This window comes from Ahaetulla prasina, chromosome 1 (genome assembly GCF_028640845.1).
Source record: "Ahaetulla prasina isolate Xishuangbanna chromosome 1, ASM2864084v1, whole genome shotgun sequence".
In the NCBI taxonomy this organism is placed as follows: domain Eukaryota; kingdom Metazoa; phylum Chordata; class Lepidosauria; order Squamata; family Colubridae; genus Ahaetulla; species Ahaetulla prasina.
In genome coordinates, this window is record NC_080539.1 from 141,008,895 (window position 1) to 141,032,847 (window position 23,953).

General features: G+C 43.8%; 1 protein-coding gene across 10 annotated transcripts in view; it reads left to right on the plus strand.

The window, feature by feature from the left end:
• DST (dystonin) overlaps nucleotides 1-23,953 on the plus strand; it is a 381,039-nt gene that overhangs the window by 104,732 nt on the left and 252,354 nt on the right. For all 10 annotated transcript variants that reach the window (XM_058176703.1, XM_058176715.1, XM_058176775.1 and 7 more), the window contains one exon: nucleotides 607-668. In XM_058176703.1, the coding sequence (XP_058032686.1) occupies nucleotides 607-668 (62 nt within the window). The remainder of the gene's footprint in view (nucleotides 1-606; nucleotides 669-23,953) is intronic.

The window sequence follows — 23,953 nt, forward strand, 5'->3', positions numbered from 1 at the left end:
ATGTAATTGTGAAGAGGAAAGGTTCTGCAAGACAAGAAAGAAGAATACGCATTTTAACACAGTACACATTCTTAAACACAGTGCAGTGAGGAGCAGAATTGAGTGGTACATATTCACATAAAGTGAGATTTCATTTGGGTATTAGATAAGAGTGTCACTGGTGCTTCAAATGATGACAACGGAGGTATTTTGGGTCAGTCCTAAAGCTTGAGAAGATGGTGAATTAGTTTCATTACCTGATAATGGTATTACAAATAAAAGTGAATTTAAAAAACTGCAAAGTGTACTTTGCTAGTACTCTAACTCTTGATGATGTAGGTAGGGATGGAAGTGTTCCCAGTTAAATGTATTTGATGTCTGAACTGTAGCTAGTTCAAAATTTCATTGTTGTGTCTAATTGATTGCAGAATATTATTAATTACATACCATATACTTGGCCCTTAAGTTCCCTTAAGTCTAATAATTGGAAATATGCAGTTATTTCTCCTTTAATCAGTTTATTTGAAGCAAAGGGAACAATTTTTTTCCATTGTTCTTATTATTACTTCCAGCTTCTAATTTTAGAAATGCTGACTTTTTATTTTTCTTTCCTTTTTTTCTTCTCAGATGAACGGGACAAAGTACAAAAGAAAACATTCACAAAATGGATAAACCAGCACCTCCTGAAGGTCAGAATATTTAGATTTATTAAACTTTGCAGTATATTGGATGTCGTAATGTTTTACCAAGGTGGTCTGGAATGGAATGGAACATATCAAAAAAAGGATAATATTTAAGATGATGATAGAAGTCTAGTTCCAGACATTCCTGGAAGAGGCTGTTTTTCTAGAATACACCAGGTCATCCGACTTGATTATCTTATTTGATGAGTTTTCTTTAGAGAGGCATTATTACTCATTATTACTCAATATTCCATGTCATGATAGTACAGGTAGTCCTCGATTTACAACAATTCATTTAGTGACCGTTCAAAGTTACAACAGCATTGAAAAAAGTGACTTACGACCATTTTTCATATGACCGTTGCAGCAACCCCATGATCAAAATTCAGATGCTTGGCAACTGGCTCATATTTATGACATGTCCCAAGTTCATGTGATCACCTTTTGCAACCTTTCAAGAAAAGTCAATGGGGAACCAGGTTCACTTAACAACTGTATCACTTGCTTAACAACTGCAGTGAACTGTGGCAAGAAAGCGGGTAAAATGGGGCAAAATTCACTTAACAAATGTCTTGTTTAGCAACAGAAATTTTGGGATCAATTGTGGTCTTCAGTTTAGGACTACCTGTACCTTCGATCATGATACCTTACTGTATCACATCTGTGAAGTGGGATAAAGGTCATGACATTTGATGATTCTGCTTCTGTCTGTAGTGCCAATCATAGCAGATAGCATTGGATGAATATTTTTCAGATATTCTTTGACAATTGTAACAGAAAGTACTGCAGGGTGTTATCTTCAGTGACTCTTCTTTTGAAATTGCTGAAGATACCAGATGGAGAGCATAGTATTATCATTCTGAGGATTACATTTAGTTCTGTATGTGGGTTACATCTGAATCAGGAGAAGCCCTTATAAAAAAGAGAATAAAATACATTGAAGATAAACAAATAACCACCATGCATAGTAAACATTTTTAAAATCAGTGTCAGAAACAAGCAATGTTGTTGTTGTTGTTACTGTTGTTCAGTGAGGCCTTATTCCCAGATTTCTCTTCTCTGGACAGGAAAATCAGGAAAAGAAAAACCACAGTGTGTGTTTGTATTTCACATTTCTAAACCACCCATCTTCCTCAAAGAGTTTATAGTACTGTGTACTTTTTCTTCTGAGAAAATATTATTCTCCAGTGTAGCTGTGGAATAGTCCAGGAATGGGTGTTGCTACAGTCAGATCTGCCCAGAGACTGAGTCGTAAAATCCTTAGACACGCCCTCTTGCCTCTCTCGCGCCCCATTTTTCGGCTCAGTTGGCCTGATAAGAGACTTTTTTTGTGCTCAGTGACTTGTGGATCATTCTTGGACTATTCTGGTCTAAGCCCTTTTTAAAACTTTTTTTCCCCCTTTATTCTTTATCTTTCCCTTAGAAGTTTGGGTTTGTTTCCTTGAATTTCTTTCCGTTGGTGCCAGTTTACTTACTCAGGCAGCTCTCTTAGCATGCTGGCTTATTCAGATTATACTGAAACTGCCGTCGCTTTTCAGGCCCCTCCTCCTTCATCAGGCAGGGGCCTGATCCAGATTCCCATGCTGCCAACAAGCCAGGAAGCCTCACCACCTGTAAGTGCCTTGGAGCACTTTTGAAGCGCCCAGGAAGTGGCACTGCCTCGTGGGACACCGTCGGGTGGCATTAGGCTTCAAGTCTTGCTCACTGCGGCTGCTGCCATTGGAGGCAACCGCTTGCCGCCGTTGCCATCTTGCAACCCCTGCCGCCGCCATTTTAACACTGCTGCCATCCCTTTTTCAGCTGGCGTGTATATGTTCGCTGTGCAGGCCTCTAATCAGCTGTAGGTCAGGCGGTTTTAAGACACCCACGCTTTTCAGTGTGAGCTGCAGTGCTGCTGGGAGAGCTCCCCTTTTTTTCTGGTGGCGGTGTGCCTTTGGCAATTGGCAGCAGAAGCCAAATTCGGCTCTATAGTGGCAGGGAAGTGCCTGGACACAGAGAAGCAGAGCAGAACATGCGCTTGGCGGACATCTCCCAGCTGACAACACCTTCCCAAGGCCATGCTATACCCCTGGAGCCTGCTGTTTGCCACTGATCCCTGGATTCAGGTTTGGAGCGGCACGGGGTAGTTCTGCTAACAGGCCACCAGTCCCAGGTTTCCCTGGACATAGTTGCAGCGGATTGGGTGCTGGTTTACCCTAGGATCACCCTAGGATGCCGCCCCTGCTAAGCAGGCCAGCTTCCTGATAGTGTATGCTGGTTAGTCCGGAATTTTCCAGTACTGCCTCCACTGCCTCCTTCCTCCTGCCCTTGAGACTGTTATATCCACATCAGGATCCCTGCCCCCATTAATCAGGCATTGCCCTGTCCTTGCAGGAAAGGGTCTGGATTCAAACAACTCCTGTAAAACTCCTTCAAAATGGCGGAGAGCTCCAGGAGGAGGGAGAAACGCCTTACCCAGGCTCCTGACCTGAGTGTGGAAGCCTCAGTGTGTAAAAAGGCAACCTGCAAATCTTCCAGAGAAGGCAAGGAGAAGCAGGCCTTAAAAAACAGGGAACGGAGACAGAGAGCCCTGGATAAACAAGTCTCCAGAGTGGGAAGAACCAGGCAGAAATAAAGAGGCAGTCACAGTTAGCTGAGCCTTCTTCCTCCCGTTTCCTCCTGCCAGAACAGGTTCACCTCCGCCCTCTGCCTTCCCAGGATTGGTCACCAAGGGATATTGGTGGTCTGTCTCCTAATCCAGTTACAGGGAACGACCCATTTGCCTGCCAGGTGGCAGAGACAGGTTTTCAGCCCATTCAGACCAGGGTCTTCGCTCCCAGGGCCTCTCCCCTGCCACCACCTGCTGGGTTGCCCCCACAGGTTACCAGCTTGGCAGATTTGCCTGATAGCTTGCAACAGCTGATAGCTCGGGCAATCACCCAAGGCATTGCTGTTGGCTTGCACCAGCAGCGTTCTGCCTCGCTGCTTTCAGAATCTCCTGTTCGTCCCCGACAGGACCAGCTGTCTGCTGACCTTTCAGACATCCAAGGTCATTCTTCTGGCCATTCCTCTGTCAGTAAGGATTCATTTTTGGAGGGCGAATCCCAAAGGGTCAAATGATGAGGGGCTATCCCCTGATATTCCTGCCTTTACAGGCTTATTTCCTCAAGGGGTGTTTAAGTTCTTGCTGCACAAGGTAAAGGCCATGGCCCACTTATTAGAAGAATTGCCCGCACTGGTACCTATGGCACCTGACCCTAACCACAGTCGAAGTCTGTTTTTGGAGCCTGTAATGGAACAACACTTTATTTCGGCTCCCCAGCTGTTTCTGGACGTTGTACAGAAGCAATGGTCTAATCCTGCATTGCTTCCCATTCCCAGTGGGAACAACAAAAGGTTCTATGAGATGACACCGAGCTTATCTCAGCTACTGCAACTGCCCTCAGTAGATGGTCCCATCGTGGCTCTGTCTTCCCCCTCACCATATCTGACTGGGAATGTCGCTGAGGGATTGCGAATGGAAGATAAAAAATCCGATTTGGTTTTGAGAAAGACCCATTTGGCCTTGGCTATTAAGACCTCCACCATGGCTTCATTTTTTACTTGCACCTCCCTCCTTTGGCTCCGCCAATTTCAATCCATGGTAGCTCCCCAGGAGGCTCGCCTGCATCAAGACCTTAATAAGATCATTGCAGAAGCCCAGTTTTCTGCAGATACAACTCTGCATTCTGCCAAATACGCCTCCAGAGCCCTAGCCTCCTCCATAACATCCCAGAGGCTACTGTGGCTCCGTCAGTAGCCAGCTGACATTAAGTCAAAATGTAGATTGGCATTGCTCCATATGCAGGCGGCTTGGTTTTTGGCGAACCCCTGGACTCGATTCTTGTTGAAGGAAGGGACAAAAGGAAGGTGCTACCTTCAACAGCAAGACAAGAAGATCATCGCTCTGCCCCCTTCTACTGATGTCAGTCCTTTCAAGCTCCAGTACAACAAGGTCCTCCCATCAGAAATTTTACCCACAATGACAGGAATGCCAGTAGGATAGGCAGGGCTTTCCGGACAGGCCAAGGCAAAACTTCTTCAACAGGCAGCCATTTTGCAGAGGTGGCAGCCACCAGTTCCGTAGGCAAAAGTGACTTGGCAGACAATCCGCCCATAGGGGGCTGCCTGAGCCTCTTTGTAGACCAGTGGCTGCAGACAACGACAGACAATTGGGTCTTGAACACCATAAGATTAGGGCTCTCGTCGGAGTTCCTCTCCAACCCCCCGAACCACTTTGTGCAGTGTCCTGTCTCCCACAACAACATCAAACGGGACCACATGGAGAAGGCCATCATCCACCTTTTGGAGATTCAGGCCATAGAGGCCATGCCAGACCTCCAGCGGAGAGGAGACAGGTTTTACTCAATCCTGTTCATTGTACTGAAGTCCTCGGGGGCGGGAGTGGATAGCAGTCTTGGACTTAAAAAACCTAAATTCCCACTTGGTCTACAGGAGGTTCAAGATGAGTTCCCTCCAGTCCATCCTAGAGGGAATTCGGCCAGGGGACTACCTGGCATCTATAGATTTGTCGGAGGCTTACCTCCACATTCCAATTCTGCCAGCACATCGCAAGTTCCTCAGATTCTGTTATGCAGGGAGACACCTGCAATACAAGGCCTTACCTTTTGGCCTGGCATCAACTCCAAGGAACTTCACAAAAGTTCTGGCTACCCTCATAGTGCACTTGAGAACAATCCCAGTGCAAGCCTACCTAGACGACATTCTGGTCCAGGCCTCCTCCCTTTCCAGGGCCAGAGAGGACCTGGACATAACAATTCAGGCTCTTCAGGAACATGGATTCCTGATCAACTATAAAAAGAGTCAGCTGGTTCCCTCCACTGTCATCACTCAATTGGGGGCAATCATCGAGGAAAGGTCTTCCTCTGCCGAGGAAAGGTCTTCCTCTCACCAGACAGACGGGAGAGCATAAAGGTCCTGATAGTTCAGATTCAACAGAACCCCAGGGTTCCCATTGCAACCTTGTCCACTCTATTGAGCAAGATGATTTCATGCATGGCCATAATCCCTTGGGCCCGCTTATACGCTCGCAGTCTCCAGTGGTTCATGCTCCCTCATCAGAAGGTGAACAATCAAATTCACTGATCAACGTCATGGTGTCATTGCCGTCCTAAAGTACTTCCACTCAACACTGCCCTTGTTGAGGGCTGATGATATCCACGAGTGGAATTACCAGCCCTCGACAAGGGCAGTGTCTTCAGAGAGCCGACCAGGATGACGATCACGCACAATTGTCTACGGCTGGGGAGGCTCACCTCCAGGCCCAAGTAGCACAATGTCGCTGGTCCCCACAGGACCACAACATCAAGTGGCTGGAGTTGAGGGGGATTCATCTGGCACTCAGTCACTTTCAGGACTCTGTACAGGGGAGACAGTACTTCTGCTAATGTCACAGCGAAAGCTCATGTCAACTGCCAGGGAGGAACCCCCTCATGCCGTCTCATGGAAGAATCCTTGTGGCTAGGAAAGTGTGTGGAACTGAAGATCCTCTCCTTCAAGGCGGAGCACATTGCAGGGACATCGAACGCTCAGGCAGACTACCTGAGCAGGACTACCGTGGACAACACTGAATGGAGCCTCCACCCGGTGATTTTTCAGGAAATATGCAACAGGTTCAAACAACTGACAGTAGACCTATTTGCTTCACCGGCAAATACACAACTGCCTCATTTTTTCATGTGGTTTCCATCTCTGGCGGCAAAAGGGACCGGTGCCCTCCGCTGAGCTTGGCTTCCAGGCCTTCTTTATGCATTCCCACCTCTCCCCCTGATACTAGGGGTTATTTGGAGGGTGATCTCAGATGAGGCAGAGATTCTCCTGGTCACCCTGCATTGACCCAGGCAGCCGTGGTTCGCAGACTTAGTCAGTCTCTCCGCGTCCCGGCTCTGGCGAATCCCTCTGGAGAGTATCTCTCTCAGCCAGGGGTCTTGGAACACCCAGAGCTAGGGTGGCTCCAACTGACCGCCTGGCACTTGAAGGGGTCCTCCTAAGGAGGGACAAGTACTCGGGCAAGGTCATATGAATCATCCAGGTGACCAGGAGACCATTGACCACCAGAATCTACAATGCTACCTGGGCCGAGTTTTTCCGATGGTGTACATCGCATCATGTCCCCCCTACTTCTGCTTCTGTTCCTCAGGTACTCGACTTCTTGCAGGACAGTTTGGACAAAGGGTTGTTGCACAGTACCACTCAAAGGCAGGTCGCGGCCTTGGCCACTGTATTGATGGACGATGACCATGGCCCTCTTACGCAACACCCTGTCATCTGCAGATTCATTTGTGCAGCAAAAAATTTGAGACCTCCCACTGTTCATAGATACCCAACTTGGGAGTTGCCCAAGGTCTTGCACGCCCTTACGAGCCACCCTTTGAGCCCCAAGGGACCGTGAGCCACAGATATTTGACTCTTAAAGTGGCATTCCTGGTAGCTATAACATCAGTTAGGCGCATATCTGAGATGGCAGCTCCTTCTGTTAGAGTTGATCTCTGCATCTTTCATCCGGATAGGGTCATCCTGAGACGTGATCCTTCCTTCATCCCCAAGGAAATCTGAGGCTCTGTTTGTCTCCTTCCAGCCCGCTTCGTTGGGCATCAGGGTGTCCTCTGCGATTATCGGTCGCTGGCTAAAGACAAGTATCGCCAAAGTTTACCAGACGCAGTCAAGTCAGGTTCCCAGACAGATAATTGCACACTCGACTAGAAGTGCAGGTACCACTGCTGCCTGGTAGACGCAAGCTTCCCTGGAAGACATTTGTAGGGCAGCCACCTGGACTATGCCCTCGCCCTTCATTCGCCATTATAAATTGGACATCTTTGCATCAGCAGAGGCATCCTTTGGCACGAGGGTTTTACAAGTGCATTTGGCCTCAGGGGCTCCAGACCCAATGACTACCTGCCATTAGGACAGCCAGGCTTTGGTATGTCCCATTTATGGACTATTCTGCAGGTACACTAGAGAAGGAGCATTGTCTCACCTAAACAACGCTCACTGTTCTAGTGGCTGTGGAATAGTCCAGCCTCACCCTTGTGGCATAAGTTCTGGAACCAGCTGTTTCTAACATTTTGCAAGCCTCTCTTTCAGCACAACTTCACGAAAAAAGTGGAGAACGAAAGAGGCAAGAGAGCATGTCTAAGGATTGTATGACTCAGTCTCTGGGCAGATCCGACTGTAGCAACACCCATTCCTGGACTATTCCTCAGACACTGAGAAGAGACAATGCTCCTTCTATAACAGAAATACGATTTTTCAAAGATGTTGGCCATGTGCCTTTAGTAATAGTTTGTATCTGGGGAACATTATATCCTTTGCTTGGGTTTATTTAAGAGTTGTATGCTACCCATCCACAACTATTATATATCATGTAGGTGACTGCTCATACAAAACCATCAAACACATAAAAACCCAGAAATTAAAATCTCAACACCTCAGTTGTCCTCCCAGGATGCCCCAATAACCACCCCAGATTGCTAACACAGTGTATGACATTGCTACTTCAGGTTTTTGAGGAAATCTGGGCTAGGCTATTCACACACTCACAGCTCTTCCTTGCATCACCAAAATTAGAAGGGAAAAATCTCCAAAATTCAGCCCTATCGGTTTTGTTGACTTTGCTGTTGCTTTCCTTGGTCCTGCAGAACTTCTGGATGCTGTAATGATATGTGAGAATCACTTTAGGAGACAGGATGAAGAGGTGCAGCCCAGGCACCATCATGCAAAAGTTACTTAAGCTCATAGAAGCAAATGAGCCCGTGAGGCACCTTAAAATGCTGGCTTCCCGGTACAGTCAGCTGACTCCATCGCTGGGGGGCGAGACATTGGCCCCCATGGAAAGGGTTCGCAATCTAGGCGTCCTCCTGGATGTACGGCTGTCTTTAGAAGATCATATGATGGCCGCCACCAGGGGAGCTTTTTATCAGGTTCACCTGATACGCCAGTTGCGCCCTTTTCTAGACCGGGATTCCTTATGCACGGTCACTCATGCCCCCGTCACTTCCCGCCTGGACTACTGCAATGCTCTCTACATGGGACTCCCCTTGAAGAGCACCCGGAGGCTCCAACTGGTCCAGAATGCGGCTGCGCGGGTAGTAGAGGGAGCAACTCGAGGCTCCCATGTAACACCTCTCCTCAAGGTGTTGGTTATTACCTTTAAAGCGCTCCATGGCTTAGGACCGGGTTATTTACGAGACCGCCTGCTGCCACCGAGTGCCTCCCATTGACCAGTGCGCTCCCATAGGGAGGGTCTCCTTAGGGTGCCGTCGGTCAGACAATGTCGACTGGTGACCCCCAGGGGGAGGGCCTTCTTTGTGGGAGCTCCTGCCCTCTGGAACGAGCTTCCTCCAGGGATTCGTCGACTCCCTGACCTCCGGACTTTTCGATGTGAGCTCAAGACATTTCTGTTCCACCGCGCAGGGCTGGCCTAATTAATTTTAAATGGGGTTTTTATCAGAGTTTTATTAGAGTTTTAATTATTCTAAGCTAAGTTTTTTAATAATGTTTTAATTTTTGTATTCCTGTTTTTTATCTTGCTGTAAACCACCCTGAGTCCTTCAGGAGAAGGGCGGCATAGAAGTTAAAATAATAAATAAATAAAATAAACAAATAAATAAAAGACACCTTCCCTAGTTTTCTGGAAAGTAAAAATAAAGGAGGAGCTTTCAGACTTGTAAGATTCTGTTACTGTAAATTTACAGTAAAGGTAGCGCTAATCCTCATGGTTTTTGCTTCTTGTCCGGACTGCCTGTAAGGGCCAACAAGCCTGAACGGTGGCCTCTGACCCTCAAGCAGGGACTCAGATAAGACATAATATTCACAATGTAACAAAAAGATTATACAATTGAAGTAGTTAGACTTCAACCTGTGTTTTATCATGGTGTCTTCAGTCTTTGAAATGTACTATGTTGAATATTTAATAGTGATTCTGAAGTGGGTTTATTTTTTAGGATTTTAAGGGATGCTAAAAGTTAACCTGTGTTGTGAGGCCAGACAATGCTTGTATGAAGTTTTTTCCTTATTTTTCTCCATAGTAGAAAGTTCTTTTTCTGAGCACTATGTATTTGTATCATGTGGCTAGGAAGCCTGTCCAATGCCACTTTCCTTAATTACAGCTGGTGAGAGGTTGTGATGGGTCCTAAGTTACAGAATAATACAGATTTCATTGGAGCAGTCAAGAAGGTTAGTTAATGCTAGGTGTGGGTGTTGTAAATTGTTCACAGGGTATAACCTTGAATTTGGGTTATAAAATTTTGTGTTACTCTATACCAGGGGTGTCAAACTGGATTTCATTGAGGGCTGCATCAGGGTTGTGTTTGACCATGGGGCCTGGAGTGGGTGTGGCCAGGGTGGGCATAGCCAGCTCAATGTCATTCATGTTGGGGGCGCCTGTGGAGGCCCGAACGCTCTGCCAGCAAAAACGGGCTCGCGAGCGCCATTTTCAGCTGCAATGGTCTCCTGCAACCCTTTGCCAGGGACTCATGCAGCCCTCCTGATTTCCATTCTCACTGACAGAGGCACTACGGGCTGGTCCTTTGCTGTTTTCAGGCAGCCCCGCAGGCCAGATATTAACAACCCATGGGCTGGATCTGGCCCACAGGCCTTGAGTTTGACACCTCTGCTCTCTACAATATATAAGTATAAAATTTTATATCAAATTACAAGTTATATGTATTAAGCATGCACAATATTTGGCACAAAATCTATGCAGAGAAATTAATATTTTTCCTGTGCATTAAATATTGAACAGTCTGGTACTATATATATATATTCATTTATTCTCTTTGTAGTGGTTGTTTGCTATGAAGTGTTGATTGGCGTAAACTTTGATTAATATTTTATTACTTACCCTTGTTAAAAACATGTATGCTATTTTACCAACTACAGTCATCTGAAAGACTTTAAAAGAATTAACATATTATTCAGTGAGATGTTTCTTGTTATCTGTATAGTGCTGCAATATGCAGATTAAGCTCTAAAAACTTATTGGCTTCTTGCCACTTCTTTATGAGCTGTGACATTTATTCCAGCTTGTTTCTATTTTTGGTTACATCCAAAAAATAGATAAGAAATATCTATTATTTAATGCATCATGCAATTTTCTTCTGTTTAAAAGACTGATGTTTTCTTATTTATATGTTTCAGTTGCATATGACAATGTCTTATTTTTGAAACAAACATGGGGCATACAAATTATTTACTTATTCTTGCTCCAACTATAGTAAGGACATAAAAGTTCAGGAAACTTTTTTTGTAGTGTGTGTGTGTGTGTGTGTAAAAATGTGTGGATGTTTTATAAAGGTTGAGAGAATCAGAGCTGAGGGAGAGCTTTTTTAAAACTATTTTTGTCTGAAATTATCCTGATCCCTATCACTTGTCCAAAACACATCTATTTTCTCATCTTCTGTATGACTCACCCATAATAGCTTTGGGAGTGGCTTTTGATTGGAAAAATGATACAGAAGTCAACCAAGGAAATGAATTTGAGAGGAGGAGAATCTCATAGCTACGAAGCTTGTAAATCTTCTGATTATAGTTCCAACAGACATTCTTCCTATGTATTAAGAAATAGCTTTTATATGTTTCTTAATTTGTTTTGGATTGGGTTTATCATGGAAAGATAGCATTCATATAGATGGCCCAACTATTGCAGAAATAAGTTTTCTTACCACCAAGTAGATTATACATTAGTTTAATTTGGAGAACAATTAGGAAGATTTTAAATGTGTGATTGTGTGGTTAAAATGGACGACCATATTCCTGATTAGGCTATATAATGAGTATATTACCAATGAGAAAAATGTATTCTTTTTTTGTCCTATGCTGACTTTGGAGATATTAGAAACAAAGGAATAGTAGGTGACTGCAGACAGTTACTGCTGAAAAGGTATAGGTGTTTTTGAAGACACCAGCTTTACCTGATCTACATTAATCCTTTCTCTAATGCTTAAAAAGGGTGTTATTTTTTTCTTTGCCTTGTTTCTTTTCCTTTTTCATCCAATTTTCTCCTCCCCTTTCTTTAACCTTCCAGCTGTTAAAGAAGCAACTATTCTTTCCACTTACCTTCATCCATCCTGTTTTTTCCCCTTCTTCCTTTGTGCATATGAGTCACTTACCAGAGTAATTTCTTTATGTGTGAAAGAATGAGTGGTAAAGTATAGGTGGAGAATATAAAGTACTTTTATAAACAGGGAACCATATTTATTAGATTAATCAGTATTGATTGATTCAGTTGATATTTTTTTTAATCCAGGCCCTGCTTGTTTTCTGATGTGCCTTCTGGCAGGTATACATATCTGTACACAAAAACACATTTGACTGTATTGCAGGCACACATTTATTGAAGAACATTCAGGCTTCGATTTAGCCAGGTGGTAATTTTAAAAGACAAAAACAGGGAAACTAGATATTGCACAGGATAGTTTTATAAATTTTGTCTTTGACCTTGAAGATATTGCATCACGTTCCAGAAGGTTGCAGATGCCATTACAATGCATCACTGATTATTAGTTTTGTAAGGTGCACAGACTGGTGGACCAGCATGAAATGGATCCAGGTTTATGGGAGGGTGTATTTGATAGATCTGGTTTCTGATACAAACATTGAAATAGGAAAGAAAAACTAAAGCCCAAGCAATAACAAAATATGATGTGCAGAAATCAATTTGCAAAGACCTTGTGCCTTTGAAAACCAATGCCTTGGTGTGGACTGTGAACCCTGCCAATATCCCTACAATGTCTGTTCTATTACACGTAAGCAGTAAGTTTTTCAGTACCAAATTACAAACAAATTACAAATATAGGTAGTCCTCAACTTACAACTACAATTGTAGCCAACTTTGCTAAGCAAGGCAGTTAAGTGAGTTTTGCTCCGTTTTACAAACTTACCCTCCAGCAGTTGTTAAGCAGATCATTGCAATTGATAAATAACTCATGCAGTCATTAACTGAGTCTTTGCTTGTTGGAAGCCAGCTGGGAAGATTACAAATTTTCCAGCTATAATACAATAGCAGTTAGATTTATATATCACTTCACAGTGCTTTACAGAAGGGGTCACTAAATTCATAATTTTAAATCCCGCGAACCATTAATATGATCTGCCTAATGACCGGGTGGGCGTGGCTAGGTGGTCATGTGATTGGGTGGGCGTGGCCAACTTGATATCACTCACATTGAGAGGCACCTCGCCAGCTTCTACTCGCCCCTCCCCTGCCACCCACTCCTCGCCTCCCCACCCAGGCTCCTTAAGGCCTCAAGTTATTGGAGCTAAGCAGCCACCACCAGAAAGAGTTGGCAAAACAGCTGGCTCAGTTCAAATTGGATCTGACTGAGAAGGAGGCTCAGCAGAAGTACCTCACTGAGGACTAGGAGCATAGGCTTTCCAAGCAGAGGGAAGACCTGTGGGAGTGCAAAGCCAGGTACCAACGCCTGGAGGCTCAGTTGGCTGAGATGGTCAGCCAGTTCCAGGCCATGATGCTGTCCCACTGGAACAAGGTCCTCAGGCTCTTCGCCACCAGCAGCACTTCCCTCCAACCTTCACCCAAAGCCCCATACCAGGAGGCTGAAGCAAACCCCAAGTCAGAATTTCTCCCCGCCCCTGACCCGCACATAAGGACCCCGAAGGGGGAGACACTCTGCAGCAACACAAACGTTCATTTATTTATTTATTTATTTATTATTCATACTTTTATACCGCCCTATCTCCCTAGGGACTCAGGGCGGTGTACAGCCATATAAAAACACATAAATATACAAAGTAAAACATTAATCTAAAAAACTTATTATATAGGCCGAATATTTAAAATAGAAATATAAATAATAAAACCCGATTTAAAACCAAATTTAAAATTTAAACATTGCACGTATCCAGCCCAGGGGCCATAGTTCAGGGATCCCTGATTTAGTGCAACATAAAAAATGCAAATAGTTTTTCTGCAGACCACCAACATTTTCTTACGGACTACCAGTGGTCCACAGACCACCAGTTGGTGACCGCTGCTTTACAGCCCTCTCTAAGTGGTTTACAGAGTCAGCATATTGCCCCCAATAATCTGGGTCCGCATTTTACTTACCTCATAAGGATGGAAGGCTGAATCAACCTTGAGCCAGTCAGGATCGAACTGCTGGCAATCAGCAGAGTTAGCCTGCAATACTGCATTCTAACAACTATTTTTTATTTATTTATTTATAATTTAATTTCTATACTGCCCTTCTCCCAAAGGACTCAGGGCGGTTTACAGCCATATTAAAAACCAACACAGAGTACAAACAACAAATTTAAAAACAGAATTAAAACCAAATATTTAATAGGCCAAATCAAACTAAAACGGTCATAGACCGACATAAAACCCATTTAAAATTTCAATTTAAAATTTCGCTTAGGCCAGTCCCACGCGATGAAATAATAAGGTCTTAAGTTCGGGTTTGAAGGTCCGGAGGTCGGGGAGTTGGCGCAACCCCGGAGGCAGCTCATTCCAAAGGGCCAGTGCCGCCACAGAGAAGGCTCTCCCCCTGGGGGCCACCAACCGACATTGTTTGGTCGACGGCACCCTGAGAAGGCCCACCCTGTGGGAGCACACAGGTCGATGGGAGGCTATCGGTGGCAGAAGGCAGTCTCGTAAATAGCTCGGTCCTAAGCCATGGAGCACTTTAAAGGTGATGACCAGCACCTTGAATTGTACCCGGAAGGCTACCGGCAGTCAGTGCAGGCCGCGCAGGATAGGTGTTATATGGGAGCAACGAGATGCTCCCTCTATCACCCGCGCAGCCGCATAGCTGGAGCCTCCTGGTGCTCTTCAAGGGGAGCCCCATGTAGAGAGCATTGTAATAGTCCAGACGGGAATTGACGAGGGCGTGAGTGACCGTGCGTAAGGAGTCCCGGTCTAGGAAGGGACGCAACTGGTGAACCAGGTTAACCTGATAAAATGCTCCCCTGGCGACGGCCATTAGATGTTCCTCTAAGGACAGCTGATCGTCCAGGAGAACGCCCAAGTTGCGCACCCTCCCCCTGGGGGCCAGTAATTCACCCCCAACAGTCAGCGATGGAATCAGCTGACTGTACCGGGACGCTGGCACCCACAGCCACTCTGTCTTGGAGGGGTTGAGCTGGAGCCTGTTCTTCCCCATCCAGACCCGCACGGCTTCAAGACACCGGGCCATCACCTCGACGGCTTCGTTGGGTGGCTCGGGGTGGAGATGTACAGCTGAGTATCATCAGCGTACAGATGGTACTCCACCCCGAAACCACGGATAACCTCACCCAGCGGCTTCATATAGATGTTGAATAGGAGAGGCGAGAGAACCGACCCCTGTGGCACCCCACAAGTGAGGCGCCTCGAGGTTGATCTCTTCCCCCCTGCCAACACCATCTGCGAACGGTCCGAGAGATAGGAGGAGAACCACCGATAAACAGTGCCCCCCACCCCCAATTCCTCCAACCGTCGCAGCAGGATACCATGATCAATGGTATCAAAAGCCGCTGAGAGATCTAAAAGAACCAGGACAGAGGAACACCCCCTGTCCCGAACCCTCCAGAGATCATCCACCAACGCAACCAAAGCCGTCTCCGTGCTGTATCCAGGTCTGAAGCCGGACTGGAACGGGTCTAGATGGACAGTTTCCTCCAGGTATTGGGGAAGCTGATATGCTACCACACTCTAAACAACCTTCGTCAAAAAGCGAAGGTTGGAGACTGGACGATAGTTTGCCAATGCAGCTGGGTCCAGGGAAGGTTTCTTGAGGAGGGGCCTCACCACCTCTTTTAAGGCGGTGGGGAAAATGCCCCCCAACAAAGAAGCGTTGAAGAAACTGCACCACCATGGCTCCTATGATACAACTATCATAAATACATGCCAGTTGCCAAGTGCCCACATTTTGATCATGTGACCCTGGGGATGTTTGAACAGTCATTTTTTTTCCAGTCACATTGCAACTTCGAATGGTCACTAAATGAGTGGTTGCAAGTTGAGGATAACCTGTATTGTTTTTCATTATAATTTTATGGAAGGGCTAATTGGCTTTTTATTTCTACTTAAGAGCCCCTTATATGTATCAGAATAGTTAGAAATACTGATCTCCAGACTGACCAAAAACATTAATGCAAAGATAGGGTAGGACTGAACTGATGAGAAGAGCACATGAATTGCATTTGCTCTGTTAGTATTTTGATCAAAATTACTATGCCCAATGTGATGAAAGTGACAGGACTTGATGAGGAGAGGAACAAGGCTGAATGAAGCAAGGCTGGAATTAATATTTGGATGGGGTGGGGAAAGTTCATAATAGTAACATGAGTGATATGTGTGTGAGAGAGTGTGTGTATTACACAATAAACTCTGAATGTTTATGCATGATTATATCTTAAAGATTCTGATTAAGTCTAATCCACATAGTGAACTGTGAAATGTATCTATAGTTGTAGCATTTTTCTTTTATTTAGACATGGCAATGATACAATAAAGTGGTATATCTAGAGATAACCTGTGGGTTAATGTTAGGCAAGGCAAGGTAGTGTTCTTGGTGAACCAGCAGGTGGCAGCACCTAGCCAATCTTGGCTGATGCTGAGAAGGAAAAGAGGGGATCCATGCAATCAAAATTGACTCAAGGAAGTCCTTTTCTCTTTTTAAAAGTACTCTTAACAAAGGGGAAGAGGGAATTGCTGCTCAGCTTCAGTGAGCAAATATTCTTTGGATGACAGAAGTCTAGAATCAAATTAGCCTCACTCTGCTTGTCTTTAGTTCTGATATTTGTTGTGAGGTTTTGTTTGCTGTTTTGCTCTGTAATCCTGAGAACAGAGGGTATGTGGATGTAACATTTGGAATGTTTTTTCTCTCTGGGCTAAATTGATTCGCCAAATGAAAGGGGCTGTTCTATCTAACTCCAGAAGCCTCTTTGACAATAGTAAGAGCCTGCAGTATCAGCCACAGAATATTGCTGATGCGCTTATTGTTATTTAGATTTTGTTTCTCTTTGAAGCAGTCTCTCCTATGATGATCTTGAATGGCTTTTGATAACCAATAGAATGCCACCTTCTCAAACCTTTTTGAGGGTTGAGATTTAAAATTAAAATTAAAATTAAAATTGATGAAGCCTGATGAAAGTTGAAATCTGCATCTTTGCAGATTTTATAAAATGCCTGAGGGAATGCATTTCATAGTCTGGAAATGAAACTTTCCCCCCAGCATCATCTGCATGAGCCTCTGAATGCAAGGCTTCTGTGCACGAGTTTCTTTTTCAAATCTTACTCAATATGAGGTTTGTAATAGGAGAAGCATTTTCTTACTATTTTATTTTATGGTTTGTCGCTCAGTCAGCCAGATATTCAGACTGGATTTGGCATTTTTATTGATCTATCGAGTCCTTCCCAAAGACCTGGGATAGCCAGATATTGAGGTTGAGGATGTTAAAAAAGTATCGTCATAGGATGTAAGCTGTTCCAAGTAAAGCTGCTTTTTGCAATTGACTGGTGGTGATTTTGTCAATACAAATGGTGTTCAAGGGGTGCTCTGGTTGTTTTGGGATTGCACCCAAGCTACCTGTTATTATTGGTTATTATCATTATCTTTGCTTTCTTGTGCCACAGGCATTTTACTTCTATTTGTAGGTCTTGTGTAGTTTGTTATCTTCTTCAGATCTTTCTCTTCTATTCTCCTGTCTATACATACTGCCACATCCATTATCCAGACTTTTTCAGTACCTATATTATTAATGACGTCATTACAAGTAGTTTTCCCTTAATGTCCATTCATTCAGTGACTATTCAGAGTTGTGATGGTACTGAATGAGAGGGACTAATGATGAATCCTGATATGTCAGCTATCTGAGGTAGACAAGAAACATTACTACATGAGCTAATTCTACTTTATTCTAAGGCTACATTTAAAGAATCTTGAAAATCTAATAGTACAAATCTTCTGCTGTCTGTTTTACAGCCTGAAAAGTTATGGAGGTTGCTTTCTCTTTCTCTGTGGGCTATACCCTCCCTTATCTGATCATTCCCCTAGAGACATATCTCTCTCTCTCTCTCTCTCTCTCTCTCTCTCTCTCTCCCTCCCTCCCTCCCTCCCCTTACCAAGGTCATTCTTACATACTATATACATTGTAATTGCAACTGTCATAACATTCCTGCAGTCATGTGATTGTGATTCAGGGGCTTGGCAACTACTTTACAATTGCAACATCATAGCATTCCAAGGGAGGGGGGTTGCAATCGTTCAACGGTTAAAGGTGCTGAGCTTGTCAGCTGGAAAACTGACAGACTGGGTCCCATTACTTGCCCCAACTCCTGCCCCTCTAGCAATTCAGAAGCAAGTAAATGCGCATAGATAAAAGATACCAGTTTGGTGGGAAGGTAACAACATTCTGTGCACCTTGGCATATAGTCATGTTGGTCATGTGACCAATTCCAAGGTTGTCTATTTGTCATTTGCAACTTTTACTGCCAGATTCTGACAAGCAAAGCCGATGGGAAAGCTGACGGGAGGTTGCAAATGGCGATCACATGATCTTGGGATCCTGGGACTATGCAGGATTCGCCTAATACTGGCAACTGGGACTGCCAAAGGGCCCATTATAAGTCAAAGTGGTTATTGCCTTACAACCATGTCACTTAGTAATGGAATTCCCACTCTCAATTACCATTTGCAAGCAAAGACTACCTGTAATAAAATTTATTATGTCAGCCATTCCAAAAGATTGGGCAGCCTTTAGCATTAGAAATATGCAATTAAAATGTGACCATAAAAAGATAATAGCCACAGGCCTGAAGCCTTTTAAGGCTTTAAAATTTTATCTGATAAAGTAACTGGCCACCAGTGCAGTCCTTTCAGTACAGCCACCAGCAATTATTGTGTCTTCCATTGATAGTAGCAATTTGGATAATATGGGAGACAATAAGGAAATCCCAGGGATGTAAACTCGATTAGGAAACCATCCTGGGGAAAAAACAGTGGCAACCGCTTCCCCCACATAGATATATAATCGCCAAGAATCGAACTGTAAAGAAAAAATATTTGCCATTATTTGCTGAACTTTGCACTAATTGCAACAACTAGAGTTTTTTCCAAGATAGCTTCACAAAAAGTGCATTGCAGTCATGGTTATAGCTGGTCTTGGATAACCATTGTCAAATCTGACTACTTGTGAATGGTTGTAGCTGTTTGTAAACCTAACTGGCCCATGAGTTCCTTATTACTGCTGCTACTCTGGATCCAATAAGGGGCACTCTCAAATTTTAATTGACTTTCAGGGTGAACAAAAACTTGGCGAAACAGATTGAAACTCAGTCCCTAGTTTCTTACTGATGAACAGCACCTCCATTTTATTTGGATTTAATTTCAGCTGGTTCTCCTTCATCCAATCTCTTACTGAAATAAAGTACCAATTGTTTCCTTGGAGTGAGTTGTCATGAAGGAATAGAGCTAGGTATTCCATCACAGTTAGTCCTCAACTTATGACCATTCACTTAATGATGGTCTGAAGTTACAATGGCCTCAGGAAAAGTGACTTACAACCTATCCTCAAAGTTACAACCATCATAACACACACACACACACACACACACACACAGAGAGAGGGAGGGGGATCATGTGATTACAATTCAAATGTTTGGCAACTGGCTCGCAATTTACAACAGCTTCAGCTTCTTGTGGTCATGTGATTCTGATCTGCAATCTTTCCAGCTGGTTTCCATCATCAAAGTCAATTGTAGAAGCTGGATTTGCTTACCGATTGTGTGATTCACTTAGCAACCACAATGATTTGCTTAACAACTGTGGTAATTTGCTTGTGGTGATGGTGAAAATAGTTGTAAAATGAGGTCTGGTCCAATGACTTGCTTAATGACTGCATTGCTTAGCTCCTGAAATTCCAGTCCCAATTGTGGTCAAAAGTCTAGGATTACCTGCTGACATTGAAGTGATCTTTTCTATGGACTTCTAGATATTTTGAACAGCATGTGCAGCAAGATATGTAACATGACACGAGTGTTGTGGAACAGTACTACAGGTCAGTAGTCTAAGGGTCGAACAGAGTATCATGATTAATGGGAATGAAAATCTCAAAAGCCCAGAGCGGAGGCATCTGCAGGTCAGTGGGAAGGGCAACTAATGCAACATTGTGCTGCACGCACCGTTCTTTTGTAATGTTTTGTGACTTCAGATGCACTTGCGAAAGATGTAAAGCTGAAATGAGAAAAGCATCAGATCTTGTAGAGGTTTCTGTAGGAAAACTATAGTTATCTGCATCCTTCATATCTATTTGCTAATATAGGTCATCCCTCGAGGTGAAGACATCAGTCTCAGTTCCATATCCTGATCAAAAAGCTTGATTAAAGTGGTCATTCTATCCACTTTATTGCCCAAATTTGTCAGAAGTTATGAAACTGTCAGCCCTGGAGGCCATCTTTTTCTTTGGATCTTCGGGGCTGCCACACTTAGTGTTGTGTGAAAATGTGGGGGGGCGGGAATTACATGGAGTTGGTAGAGTTATTTAGCCATAACAGCATTCTTTCTCTGAGAGTCAAAGACATTCCGCCTGCACCTGGAGAGGTGTGACTGGGAGGCATCTCCAGTTGGGACAGTGGATTGATTGGACCATGTGATGGACATGTGGGTGCAGGGGAAGGGACTTGGACTTCCCTATGGGTGGGGAAAACCCGGGAACTCTCAGGTTTGGGTTTTCCCAGATGTGCCAATATGACATCTCTAATAAAATGGATCTTTGAGGAACTGCTTGCCTCGGAGTCTTACTTGGTTGGGGATGTTACTTGGAACCCTGACAGAACCCACCATCTTTTCAGTTCCCTTTCCTAGAAATCAAATTTATTTATTTATTTATTTATTTACATTTATATCCTGCCCTTCTCCGAAGACTCAGGGCGGCTTACAGTGTAAAATGTTTGACCTTGCGTAACTCTTTTATATCAAGGAAGCTTTTCTCCCCCAGAGACTTAGAACTGCCTCCTTTAGTCAAGGAGGAACACATCCTACCTACAAAAATACATGAGTCATCCCCTTTAATCACAGGCCCTTTTTTGTCCTGGTTAATTAAATTAAGAAAAAAGGTGGTAGTTATCAGGCCTTCATAGAGTTGGAATGGTTCATTTAGAACACTGAGCCCCTCCCTGCTCCTAACTCAATATCACAGAATAAGTCTCTCCATATTATTGACCTCTACAAGCTGAAAATAATCCAGAATAGCAAAACAGATAGTTTCCAGGATTACATTTTTATGATTTAGCATCGCAGTTAAATTAGATTTAACTGGAGTCACGTCAGTGAACCACATTGGTTGCAATAGGCATGGGCTGGATTTGTATCTACCCTTCTTCATTTTAAAAAAAAAGGGGGTTAAAGTGATGTCTTTCACTAGCTGTTTTAAGATGCATGAGGATTATTTTAACATTACCTTTGTGTATTAATGGTTATGCTTTAATTTTGTATTGGGGGTGTTGGCCATTTTTATACCTAAATAAATAAATAAAATCAAAATATTAATAACAGATCCTTTCCCTTTTTGCAGCTTTAAATCAGACATCAGATGAACATTTGTGGGTAGCCTAGTTCAGGGGTGTCAAATTCGCGTTGTCACATTGTTGTCATGTGACATATCAGGACTTTTTCCCCCTTCGCTAAAATGGGGGTGAGGGTGGCCAGCATATGATGCATATGACTCTGGCCCACAGACCACAAGCTGGATACCCCTGGCTTAGTTTGAACTTCACATACTGTATGTAATACGCCAGAAATGATTGGATTCATGGAAAGTCATAATTTTTAAAATCAATTACCGTATATACTCGAGTATAAGCCGATCCGAATATAAGCCGAGGCACCTAATTTTACCACAAAAACTGGGAAAAACTATTGACTCGAGTATAAGCCGAGGGTGGGAAATGAGGCAGCTACTGGTCAATGTAAAAAATAAAGATAGAGCCAAGTAAAATAACATGAATATTTATTTGAACGAAAAACAATAAAAGTGCAAAAGGGGGAAGGAGGATTCCCAGCTTTAGAAAATTTAGAACTACGCCGCCTTTGGTATGACCTGAGCATAGCTCATAAAATTATCTGCTACAATGTACTTCCTATCAATGACTACTTCAGCTTCAACCACAACAATACACGAGAACACAATAGATTCAAACTTAAAGTGAACCTCCAATCTAGATTGCAGAAAATGTGACTTCAGTAACAGAGTTGTTAATGCCTGGAATGTGCTACCTGACTCTGTGGTCTCTTCCCAAAATCCCCAAAGCCTTAACCAAAGACTATCTAGTATTGACCTCACCCCATTCCTAAGAGGTCTGTAAGGGGCGTGCATAAGAGCACCAGCGTGCCTACCGTCCCTGTCCTAATGTTCCCTTTAGTTGTATTCCTTTTATGTATTCAATTCATGCTTATATTTATATAATTATTTAATATGTATTTGACAAAATAAAATGAATGAATGAATGAATGAATAGAATAGAATAGAATAGAATTTTTATTGGCTAAGTGTGATTGGACACACAAGGAATGAATGAATGAATGAATGAGTGAGTGAGTTACTTCAACAACATTGTCTCACAGAAATTGACAATACAACTGCAAGCATGAAAATGAGTCCTCCTTTAGCTTCCAAGGGACCAGGGTGCCTCTGAAGGTCAGTGCTCTAAGCACTAAGAACCCAGCACAAATCTAAGCCTGTATGCACACCAATAGTGAAAATACCCTGCACAGTGTCTCTTGGCAGAGAAGGTTAATTTTCATAGACGTTGGGGTGGCTCTTTTTTTTTTTTTTTTTTGGCAGGGCAATAAGGGTCTCTAATATCATTAAACCCAAGTGTGAGGAAAAAGACAGCAGCTAAAATGTTAAGGCCAGTTGTGTGACCTTCTCCAATACAGTTGGCCTGGCTGTTTGCCAAAACTTAAAACACCCTCCCATCCCCCCTCCCTGCTAAAGCTTCTTTCTTAAAACAATTGTGGTCTTTGCCTTTCATTGTGCCAATCGACTTTAGAAGTCTGTGTGTGTGTGTGTGTGTGTGTGTGTGTGTGTGTGTGTGTGTGAGAGAGAGAGAGAGAGAGAGAGAGAGGGAGGGAGGGAGGGAGTGCAAAAGGGGGAAGGAGGATTCCCAGCTCTAAACAAAGGGAAATCCCGGAATGCCAGCGCGAAAGGCGGTGCTCACGTTCCTCCTCCCTTGCTCAAAAGCCCCAACATGATATTGGAATTGGATGCCATTATATACCTGCTGAGGGGATAATTTGAATAACTTGAAAGATATAAAAGCTCTAAACATATTTGTTTAAAAATCTAAAATCTATACTTAAAATAAATGAATATAAAGTAATAAAGTTCTTTAAAGTTGTAATTCACTTTGCTGCTGAAAAAGAAAAGAAGCTTAACACCTTAAATGGTATTTATTAACTGAAATATCATCAAATCAAATATATAATGAGGTATATTATAATGACCTTTGTTTTCAGAAAGAAGCATGATGGAAGTTTTTCAATAAAGGGGGAAATATAGAAAAAACTTAGTGTCATGCTCATATATCATCTTTACAGATGTTGTTAACACTATACTATGGCAGCATATGATGGTACAATGTTTCAATCAATTTCAGGATGAAAACTCATCAATGAGGAGGAGGAGTATAATTTATTAACCTTGTATGATATCAGTTTCTCAAGGACTCTAGAAGGACCCGAGGAAGAAATCTCTGCCCCTCCCACTTTCCCTTTCCAACCCAGCCTTCCAAGGGACCTTTGAGGAGAAATCTCTGCCCCTCCCACTTTCCCTTTCCAAGGCAGCCTTCCAAGAGGACCTCTCGAAAAGAGCGAAAGCTTTCTCCTGGCCGTTTACCACCACCACCCTCCACGCCATCCTAGGCTGGGTTAGAAACAAGGAGGAAGTTCAAGGACCACATCGATGGCACGAGCTCAGATTGCCGGCTGGGGATGATGGGCGCTGCAGTGCGATCTCGGGAGAGACTAGGGGAAGAAAGAATGACTGTTTCCCCACACCCTAGGATTGGGGAAAACATTGACCCCCCCCTTAGTTGCGGGAGAAGGGTTGCGCTTCAAAGCGGTCGCCTCCATCCATCAATCCATCCTTCCTTCCTTACTTCCATCCATCCATCCATCCTTTTTTTTTCCCCAGCGAGCGGTGCGTGTGTGTGACATGCAAGCAAGACGTCTCACGGGGCGTGTGTGTGTGTGTTTGTGGTGGGGGTCTCGTCCCAGCCACCCACCCACTCGCTCCCTTTCCCTCTTCGGAGCGTG